The following is an 11,756-nucleotide window of genomic DNA, read 5'->3' on the forward strand; positions in this document are numbered from 1 at the left end:
CCAAGTATGCCAACCAAACACTTAACATATAAATTCGGCCCTTAACTATTAATAACGATTTAACCAAATAGATGTATCGATAATTTAAAGTTTCAGAAATTATTTGATATTTTCTTAATTTAAAGATCAACATGACCTGTTATTTCAATTTTAAGACTAAATAACCGATCATTAATAATTATAATGTTTTTAGTTCAAAACAACAGAAAAAAAAATTACCGACAATTATTTGCTGGCCATTTTTTTCTATAGCTAGCCAGAAAATGCATTATTTGATTAAATATTTTAATGACTAATTTATATTATCGAACGGTAAAATAGCTATGTAGATTTATTATCAACTCCCATATTTAGTTGGTCAAATTTCCTTTGAGGACCTTCTAGAGTTTTTGTTTTTACTTTGAATCACTCTGAGGATTGTATTAAAATCACTTAATTAATCGACTGCCACCAAAAGTCATTGTAGTGGTTATTTTACTAATTTCATGTACCAATTTAACAGCTATTGCAATTTTAAGAATTAAATTGGTGATTCAACTATATATACATTTTAAACTTCTTAATATATCACGTGCTTTTACCACAATTTAGGCCTCCAGAAACATACTTAGGTTAGTGCTTTAGTCGTTTAAAACATTTAATGATTAAAACTAATATTTTTGCTGGTACTTTAATTTTAGAAAATTGTCAAAAGTACTTCCTAAATATTAGTGTTGTCAATACAATATCTCAATAATTTCTTTTACCGCATACTCATTTGGTAGTATTTTAATTAATTGACTAATTTGATATATTTGCATCATTTTAATAATAATTTAATAGTAAAATATATACGGATTAAATGTATTTTTAGTTTATAAACGTAAAATTAAAACTTATTAATATTCGAAACTTTGATACATTAAATTTAAAAATAATTAATTTTTTTTGACAATGTGTTTTGGGATTTGATAAGTTTCAACTGAAATTTTAGCACGGAATACAGTTTTAAAAAATTCAAAAGAAAAATGTTTTCTTAAAAGGATTATATACATTTATTTTTAATATGTATAAAATTTATAATGAATTACACTTTTTAGTCTAAACTTAGATATTAAAAACATATTTAATCATTAAATATTAATATTGATAATATGCTATATGTAAAATATAATTTGTGATAAAAATTTATATAAAAATTAACTTAATGCAAAACGAGATGAATATACTTTATCTTGGAAAAATGAAAAAGGTGATAGAAGGAAAAGGTGACAAGGTCGTGACGTATTTAGGTTATGCTAAGTTCCGAAGCTGTTCTATTTCAGCTGAGATAGGCTGAGGCGTTCCCACGAGTCTTATGCAAGGTCCTCGTAAAAATGCTTCTTAAATGCATCAAGATGCAGCACTTGCAGACCTATACAAACGAGTATAGAGCCATCCTCATCAGGATCAGGAAGAAGCACGAAATCTCCATCGAAGTCATGTGTTGCCGGACTCATACGAACCTCCTTCCCCCACCCAAAATCAATGCCGTAGAAAGGTAACCTCAACCAACTCACCACAGACAAATTCGGGTTCCCAAAGAAAGGCTCCTTCTCTCTCCCTTCTTCGTGAAGATCTTGATGAAACCTTCTTATATTCTCCTGATTCTTCAAGAACTCAATCCCCGACCTCACGTACTCATCGCTCACCCTCTCAATCGCCTCCCTTATTCTACTCGCCGTATACCCCAAAGGCTCCGACACCAAATCACCCGCAAGACTACATGCAACACTATCCAAATTGGCATTCCCGAAGTACCCTTCTGGCAAAGGAGGTTTCATGCGACCCCTTGAGTCAACTATAACAGTAAGAACGGTAGGTTGGTTCTCTTTGTGCTCCCTTGCCTTGCTTGCACATCTCCATATGTGACCAGTCACGCTCTCATAACGGGAATAACCACGATCATTTCTAGGCCTTGGCGAACTCTCGTTTGCTCTCTTTTGCAATCTTTCAATTTGAGTTTTGCTTATTTTAACGAAATCCATCGTGGTTTCCTTCTCCCTTTCCTCCCTGTTATCAGTTCGGCCCAGCAAGAAGGGCGGATCATTGAACTCCGTGTGAACGTGACATTTTGTTAGTGGCACCAAAGGAGGCTCCCCAGCACGCAAAATTTTCCGGTCAAGGAATGGCACCGTACGCAGAGGCTCGCCCCGTGAAAGCCTTGCCCACTCACATACGAAGTGCAGTGCACTTGGTCCATCCACAACTGCGTGCGAAAGTGTTACGCCAATACAAATGCCACCGCACTTGAACTTCGTCAGCTGAACCAGAACCAACGGCAACTCGTGAATTGGTAGGGAGTAGTAGTCCACAGCAGGGACAAGGTAGTGGTGTTCCGAACAAGATGAAAAATCAGCTAAATGTTGTAAGGTTGATGATGATTCGGCTTCAATGAATCGAGCGCCGGTGGCATTGCAATCAATTTCTAAACGTCCATTGTTTGTCCAATGCAAACGACCGGCAAGTGGATAAAACGGCACCAGGACTCGGCTTAATGAGTCCTTCAAGGTGGAAGCAATGGTGTTGTATTGAGAGAGGCAGTTTTGTGGAAGACGGTAGAAGTAGATAAAGGGCACGTGGGTTACTTTGCCTGTTTGATCCCATTCAGATAAAGCTACGCGTCCGCACCATGTTGCCTCTATTGGCCTCACAGTGCAGCATGCTTTCACGGTTACGGACATGTTCGGCTTCTCTCAGACAAGATAAAAGGTTTTCGAGGGTGAATCAACGATGGAAGAGGTTCATTTGAAGTGTTTCTGACAGTGCATGCTAATATATCGATGCGATCATAGCCCTAGTATTTTCTTTTTCTCTATCTCAAAATCACACACTCAGAAGCAGCAGAAAAGAGAGGATGGGGTTGGCTGAGATTTGATGCTTGATAGTCACATACACCGTGCCCATTTATAGGCATTTGATTACAGTATAGAAAAAACCTGAGAAGGTAACTTCATCAATTTGTAAAAACAATTTATAATTACTATTTGCAGGTGTTAATTACTCTGTAAGCCACTTTTAGGGTCCAAATAGAAAAGGTGGGCCCACGTCCACAAGGCAACTTGTTGCTCTAAATATCTCCATATAGATGGATTTAATCACTCACATTGCCTCTTTGCATTACTTTATAAGCATCTTTTTAATTGTTAAACACAGCTCAACTTTTAAAGATTTCCAAAAAGTTATAATATAAGAAAATTAGTCAACATTTTTTTTTAACGGTAAGGAATACTTAATAAATAAATAAATAACACAAATATATATAGCATAAAAAATAAGAATACATAATAATTAGTAATGATATCATGACATACTTTTATATTTATTTGACATATAATATAAAGATAAATTGGTCACAAATGTAATGTTTTATATTTTTTCAAGAAAGCAGAGAATAAAAAGTAAAAAAAAATAATGTTAAATAAATATAAAAAATTTAACCGTGTGAAAGAATATTTTTCATATCTGATTGGCTATTCACGATTTTAAGGGGCACGATATGAAATGTGTACGGCAGGACACTTTGTTGGATGAGTATTGAAGCCCTCTAGTCGTAACATGTTATCAACCACTAGCGATACAAGCACCTGAAAATGGCAATAGAATCAAACGTTGAAAACCAATCACAAAACAAATCAATAAAAAAATTCTCCTAGCCGTGGCCTATAACAATAAAATATGACATTGACCTATTTTTAGTGATTAATGATAAGTTGACATATATTTATATTTATATTTATTTGATATTTATTATAAGAGTAAAATAATTATATAAATATTTTTTGTATTTTTAAGAAAAAATAAATAAAGAAAGAAGATAGTGTCAAATAAATAAATAAGTGTGTATGTCAAAATATCATTTTTCATTTTTAACCTTAAAGGACAACATGACAGTATAAAGTTGTTATATTAGTTAAAGACAATCCTCTTGTCTTTCTTTATTACTAATATTACTATTACAATTTATTATTAGTATTATTATTATTATTTTCCTTTTTTGTAATAATTATTATGATTGTCATTTTTATAATTGGTATTGTTATTATTGTCATTATTGTTATCTTGTTTTTGTTATATTGTTATTTTTATTATTATTACAATATCATGGTATTTGATGGTTATTTTTGTTATTGTGGTTGTTATTATTGACTTTGTCCTTTAACCAATTTTTTTTCACTCAAACGAAAATAGAGTTGAAAATAATCTTACTCTTGATCATATTTTTCTCAAGCAAAGAACTTTTACACTTAAGTAAAAGTAACACTACAACTTAATTTACGAAATTATCCAATTTTTGCTAAACAGGTACATTTTCGTTTAAGCGGACATATTTTCATTCAAACGAGCCCATTTTAATTCAAACTAAAAAAATACAACCTTTTAATTAGTTGAATATAAATATTTTTATAAATGTAAAAATGAATAATAAAATTTTGTATTTGATTTATTTATAGTCTTCCATACTTTTGGTCATTGAAAATATTTCAAAGTGTTTATGTTTGTCTTTATCGGTGTTAAGTCACCATATTCACCATTATCTAAACTTTCAAATTTTCATTGAGTGTTAGACAAACCTCTATCAGGTACATCTTTAACTACTTCCTTTGACTTTTGGCTAAAAGACCCACTGGGTCCAAAGACATATTCTTCACCAATTCCTACTTCAACTTTGACATTACCTTCCTAAAATTTGTCTTCCACTTCATCTCCATAAATACTAACATCCACTCTCAAAACCTGCCCTTTGAACTTGTTTCAACTACTCAGATCAAAGTCGTCCTAACCCTTACCATTACGTACCTTCCTCCTCCCCTCCACATCAAATTCAATTTCATCCTCCCCCTTCACATGAACTTCATCCTCACCCTCCCCATTCACATGAACTTCATCTCCCCCTCCCCCTCCACATCAACTTCATGTTCACATTCATCTTCACCTTTAACCTCATCCATACAACTACCCTCATTACCATCACCCTCATGAGGAAAATATTCCAAGTTATTTATTATTTGAGGTTTGGACACTATGTGTACAACATAACAGTTGAGTGTGACAATGTTCACCATACGACATGCACATTTGTCATCAAAGAGAAATTCCAACCTTCCTTCCAACATAAAACCTCCACTTACTAAATACCACATCTCCTTAACATTGACATAATTCATCTCCTTCGCATTGAAATAACTAATCTCCTTCAGAATTGACAAATTCTCAAAGTAGCCCAATCTGCCTGGATCACCTGACAAAATATTAGTTTCTCCAACATATTTCAGTGACCCATTATTCACAGACTTTTCACCATCGTAAAACACAACTTCAAAAACCAACTCACACATTTCAACTAATATATCTATATAAATAATCCTAAAAAATTTGAAAATGCCCAGAGAATAAAAGATATATTACATTACATACCACCAACATACTAAAAAACAAATTTAAAATAGGGAACCACAACCTCAACACATTTAAACATAATGGTAGACAACCACTGTTAACTAATTCCATAAACAACTACTCACTCAATCATGTCACATAAAGAATTACAAGAAGCATAACATTGAAAGACAAAAAACATAAAAAAACACTAACTCTGAACATAACCATGATCGCAACAACACAATAGTGACAGAAACCCAAAATTAACACATACAATGGTACATAGTCAAGACATATGCACTTTCAATTGAAAATCTAGCCCACTTTGTTGTCAATTGAAGTTTGATTTTTTACTTTCACTTACAAATAACAAGGAATCTCCAAATCGTCTTTCCGTCATCTTCTCACAGATAGAGAAAGTCTTTATTCCAATTTGGTTTTTAATTTTCTTATTTTTCTCCCAAATTTCCACATCACAAAATATTCATGTGTCACGTCTACATAAATTGTCACTAGACCATGTTTAATTAGACAACATTAACTATTTTAACGATGTCAAATGGGGATTTGATTGATGCACATTAAAGAATTTGAGAACAAAATTGATGTAAACTTAAAAGCTATACCAAATTGAAATTTTCTACCAAAATGGGGATAATCCGAGTTATTAAGCCTTAAAAATATTATGGTAACAAAAAACTATGTTTTAATAACTTGAGTTAATAATGAGCAATATAAAAAGTAGAGTTGTCAACTTGATCTATGATTCAACTCTAGGTCACCTTTGAAAATGTCCCTTTTTAGAATCTCTCCTCAAGTGGGGGCCAAAAAAAACTCAAACTCTCAAAGTCCTCTCTTAAGTGTCATTGTTAAGATGATTTAATCTTATTACAAGACTTTAATTAACTCTTAGAAACAATATCATTTATGTATGCATATATATTATATTAATTATAATAAAATTGACACTAAAGTTTTTTATAATTACTAAATATATATTTGTTATATATATATATATATATATTATTAAAAAAAAATAATTGATAGAATTTAAGTACAAATTTAAGTATACAATAATAAAAAAACAATAACATATAATAAAAATTTCCATAAACTTATTATTCATAAATTCATTATTTTAAACTTTCAATTTGAAATGTTTTATTTAGTTTTTATTTAGATCTTGATTTTTTCGCACAACAAAATTAAATAATTATTTTATATACTCTTAAAATATATTTATTCAAACAAGAAAAATTAAACATGTTTAGTCAAACAACAAAAATTAAACATGTTTAGTCAATCAAAATTTTTAACATTTTATATGTTGTTGTATGATTTTTTTATAAGCAAGCAATCACTCTATTAAAATCTCTTATAAAATCTATTTAATTTGATTAAAATGTTTGTATATAATTTTTTGATAAATTAAAAGTACTTAAATTTTTTGATAAATTAAAAGTACTTAAATTTATAACAAGTTAAGAATTAATTACATTTCTTTTATATTCAAAATTAATATATTTTTTTAAAAGAAAGGTCAAAAGCTAGTCTTAACCTATTTTGACCGTAAATTTTTTAGGTTTAATAGCCAATTTAGTCCTCACTTTGGTTGAAAAATCTCAATTTAGTCCCTCGTTATAAAAGTGTTTTGAATTAGTCCTAACTTTTAAAATAGTGGGTCAGATTGGTCCCTTTCGTTAAATATAAGTTAACGAAATTAATGGATGATGATGTGACACAGCTTAAAGCTGATGTGTTAGATTGGTCTCTCGTTAGCTTTAAGTTGTGTCACATCATCATCCATTAATTTCGTTAACTTATATTTAACGAAAGGGACCAATCTGACCCACTATTTTAAAAGTTAGGACTAATTCAAAACACTTTTATAACGAGGGACTAAATTGAGATTTTTCAACCAAAGTGGGGACTAAATTGGCTATTAAACCAATTTTTTATTATAAAACTTTTTGACTTTGTGAATATTTCTAGTGCTAATCCATGTAAGTAAGAATAAATTCATGTGAAGGATTTGACCAACCTAGTAAAGAGTCAAGACCATATATAATTAGTGAGCAAATACCACTATTAAAATTGTTTGAATAATTGCACATATTTGAATAATTGTATAATATTTGAATCTTTTGCAAATAAATTATAACTATAACTATATTGTGTGTACATAATTTTTTAAATATTTATAATATTATATTAGTAGGTGATGATATTATAATATTATTAAGTTAATTATATGAAATAAATTAATATTTATTAAATTATATTTCACCCTAATTTACGTACTGTTATAGATAATTATTTCAATTTTAAAAGTAATAGTTAAAAAGATAAATTTGAAACAGTAGTTACTAAAATGGAAAAAATATAAATAATTATTTTATAGAAAGTAATTATTTGAATAAAAAATTGTACTAAAATGATAAAACTGAAAATAGTATTCTTATTATGAATAATTATTTAAAAGTAAAATTAAGAAGATAAGATTGAAAAAATATAAAAAAGACACTGAATATATCTTCTTATATATATATATATATACATATATATATATATATATATATATTATATACATATATGTATATATATATATATATATATATATATATATATATATATATATATATATATATACATATATATATATATACACATATATGTATATAATATATATATATATATATATATACACATATATGTATATACATATATATATATATACATATATATATATATATATATATATATATATTATATACATATATGTATATATATATATGTATATATATATATGTAATTTTTCAAATTCAATTAATTTAGTTTATAAAAAATAAAATAAGATGCTATTTTTTTTAATAATAATAAATAATTAGTGAAATTATTGGAAAAAATACATTTTTTTAGAGATGCAAAATTTCACTACCATCTAATTTAACCTTAACAATTATATTTGTCTTTAATAAATAAAATAAAAATTATATTATTAAAAATAAAAGAGAAAAGTAAAACTGTAATGTATTTTTTATTTATTTCAAAACTAGTTAATAATAAAGTTCAGAAAATGAAAAAATTGGTGAATTGTGTGTTAAGCACCATCTTTAACATGTTCACTCTATTTATCTCTTATTTTTAATTAAAATATAGTTTAAAATTATAAAACCATGACTATAATAAAAGAATAAAATCTAAATTTTTTCGAAATTTTAATTAATAAAAAAATATGGTGATTTCCCTCTTTCCCTATTTATTATTTAATAAATAATAAAGTGCAATATATGTGTGAAAGTGAAAACATAATAATGGAGTAGTGGTGGTGTGTGGGTTTTAGGGTTTTTGGAGTTGTGAAAGAATGGCCTCCAGACCAGAGGTGATTGCGCCGCCGGAGATATTCTACGACGATTCCGAAGCTCGAAAGTATACCTCTTCTTCCCGAATTGTTCAAATTCAGGTTTTTTCCTTTCTTCTCCTTCTTCTCCTTCTTCTCATCCTCAATTGTAGTTGATTTTCTCTTTTTATGAAATTTATTTGTTAATTTATCTGTGCCAAAAAGGCAACGTTGTCAGAGAGAGCCCTTGAATTACTTGCTTTACCTGATGATGGCATTCCAAAATTACTCCTTGATATAGGTAACTTAATCTTATTTAATTTAATTCAATTTGATTATTCTCTGGGGTTTTTGTCAAAGTTTTATGATTTGTGAATGTAGGTTGTGGTTCGGGACTTAGCGGCGAGACACTCACGGAGAATGGACACCATTGGATAGGTCTTGACATTTCAGCATCGATGCTTAGTATGTTATGTTTGTTCTTCCTTTATTTTTTTCTTTAAATATTATTTTTTTAGTCCTATATGTTTTGCATTTTTGTTATTTTTTTGCTAATTTTATTAATTATGTTAAACTGGTAGATGTTGCGGTGGAGCGGGAGGTTGAGGGTGACCTTTTACTTGGTGACATGGGTCAGGTATGATAATTGCTTCTTTTTTTTTTCTTACATTTTTTCCATGTATGTATTCCTTCATGATGCTTGTTTGCTGCAATATGATGCATGCCTGCTTCTCACTTTACATGTATTTGGTTTCAGGGTTTAGGGGTTCGTCCTGGAGTCGTTGACGGGGCCATCAGTATATCTGCTGTTCAGGTGTGCTCTAAAAAAATGAATAATTCAAACTAAAATTATTTGTGGAAATTCAATACCTTTCTAGTTTGGGCCGAGCTTTTACTGGGTGAAGGAGATCATACTCTGTTATAACTTATGATATATGAAATGTACAGTTATATATTTTGAATGCCTGGATCATGCATTTTCATTTTTATTTTTTTGGGGTAAGGCCTACTTTTATTTGAATAGGTACTACTTCTCTAAAAAGTTTAATTGGGCGCAGCATTTTATTTCATTCTTAATCCTGTGGATATTTGTATGACAATGCAAACTTTGATATGATAATGCAGTGGTTATGCAATGCTGATAAGTCCTCTCACAACCCTCGATTAAGATTGAAGTATGTACCTTTACTTGTTCATTGTGCTGCTTTTCATTATTCTAATCTTTTGTATTTTGGCTTCTCAAGCTAAGCATACAGTGAATTGGAGTTCCACTTTCTTTGAATCTCACTACAGAGAGATTCAATTATTCTGGAAGCTATCTCCTTTTCCCTGTTCTAATAATATATAATCTCAATTTTTTTTTGTGCAGGGCATTTTTTACATCTTTATATAAATGCTTATCCAATGGAGCCAGAGCAGTGTTTCAAGTATATCCTGAAAATATAGACCAGCGTGAATTGATTTTAAATGCTGCAATGCATGCTGGATTTGCTGGTGGCATAGTCGTGGATTTTCCACACAGGTACGAAGAAACATACGGCTGTGTTAATTTGTTTCATAAAAGAATGTGTTGGAAAATTATTCTATATATTATAGTGTTTTACAAGTCAGCACAAATTTTAACTTGTTTTCTTGGGTTTGGTAAGTGCTATAATTATTGTTTCTGGTAATTGTAGTCATGTTACACTCGAATCTGTTGAAATATATTTGACCTTATACTGTGAAAAAGTAGAAGAAGCTCAACTTATATTCCTTTCCCTTGTTCTATTGTCTCTCCTTGTTTTAGGGTTTAGGGGTTTAGCATTACCTTGTGAGAATCAGCTGAAATTTATTGCATATCTTAAAATGAACCAGCCTAAGCTGTATACTTTAAAATATATTCGATCCCTGATTGGGGTTGGAGCCATGGAATATTTATTGAGGTGGCCAAATTATAAGATCAATGCAAGTCTCCAAAATAATGAATACATAACAATATCAAAGAAAAGTTAAGTTTGTCAACATTTCCAATATCAAAAAGAAATTTCGGTAGACAATCACATTTATCTTGGCTTATTAAAAGAAATCGTTTCCCCTAGCCATAATGTGGCTCCATCACTGGCCTCTATCATATGCTATAGACAAAGTTGGGGGAAGGATGAACAGAAATGTGTAATATATCTGAACACACATTAGTGCATAGTTGATTCTCTCCTTGCTTTATATAGTTATAGATTTATTACCAATTATATACACTCCTAGAGAAAAACGGTCATGCTTGATTACGAGGTGTACTGTCTTGTTTGATTTGTTTTCTAGCTATGTTTCTTTTTTAAAGAATCATTACCTAGCCTTCTTGAGCATGGTGTTTCACTAATTGGAGAACATCTGACTTATGGTAGTTCTAAGAGGAGAAAAGAGTTCCTTGTTCTCACGTGTGGTCAACGTTCAGTAAATTCATCCGTGGCCAAAGGTAAAAATGAAGATGGGGAGAGTTGCTCTGACGAGGACAGTGAGGATGAAGAAAATCAGACAGTGAGTATTACCATATTTATTATTGCTTGAGTATTATCCTTATGAGTGGATTTATTAGTTATTAATAAAAAAACAAAACAACATCAGGTATGCATCTCAGATAGGCATAGACCGCGGAAGAAACAGAAAAAGAACAATAAGAGTGGGAAGGGAAAGGAATGGATACTAAGGAAGAAGGAGCAGATGAGAAGAAGAGGAAATGCCGTCCCTCAGGATAGCAAGTACACAGGTCGGAAAAGGAAGGACAGATTTTGATCTTGTCTGGCATTTGCCTCTGTACCAAGTCTTTTTTCGATGGAGAGCCTTAAAGGATATTTATGAAGAATGTCCGAATATCAATTTTGTTTTTTTTTTTGTGGTTCTTGTGCAATTTAGGATTATGATTTTGTTTTTGTTTTTAATTATAAAAACACGTAAATATCAATGTCTCATTAGTTGTTTGTATTATTTGGCAACTGTATGCATTTAATTGTTGATGCTCACAATTCCAGAGTACAAGTAT

The 11,756-nt window shown here is 30.2% G+C and overlaps 2 protein-coding genes across 2 annotated transcripts; one reads left to right on the forward strand and one right to left on the reverse strand.

Annotated features, from left to right (window-relative positions):
• Positions 1 to 1,334: 1,334 nt before the first annotated feature.
• On the reverse strand, positions 1,335 to 2,702 carry SHT (spermidine hydroxycinnamoyl transferase). Its single transcript, XM_047298434.1, has one exon. It carries the CDS (start codon positions 2,700 to 2,702, stop codon positions 1,335 to 1,337), a length of 1,368 nt encoding a protein of 455 aa, XP_047154390.1.
• A 6,001-nt stretch (positions 2,703 to 8,703) lies between these two features.
• Positions 8,704 to 11,701, forward strand: RID2 (S-adenosyl-L-methionine-dependent methyltransferases superfamily protein). The gene is made up of 9 exons (XM_047298420.2): positions 8,704 to 8,863; positions 8,966 to 9,041; positions 9,122 to 9,205; positions 9,322 to 9,377; positions 9,498 to 9,554; positions 9,866 to 9,915; positions 10,110 to 10,262; positions 11,122 to 11,254; positions 11,342 to 11,701. Exons 1-9 carry the CDS (start codon positions 8,765 to 8,767, stop codon positions 11,507 to 11,509), a joined length of 876 nt encoding a protein of 291 aa, XP_047154376.1. The 5' UTR covers positions 8,704 to 8,764; the 3' UTR covers positions 11,510 to 11,701.
• Positions 11,702 to 11,756: the final 55 nt, after the last annotated feature.

Source organism: Vigna umbellata, chromosome 1 (genome assembly GCF_029865625.1).
Source record: "Vigna umbellata cultivar VRB3 chromosome 1, Vumbellata_1.0, whole genome shotgun sequence".
Lineage (NCBI taxonomy): Eukaryota > Viridiplantae > Streptophyta > Magnoliopsida > Fabales > Fabaceae > Vigna > Vigna umbellata.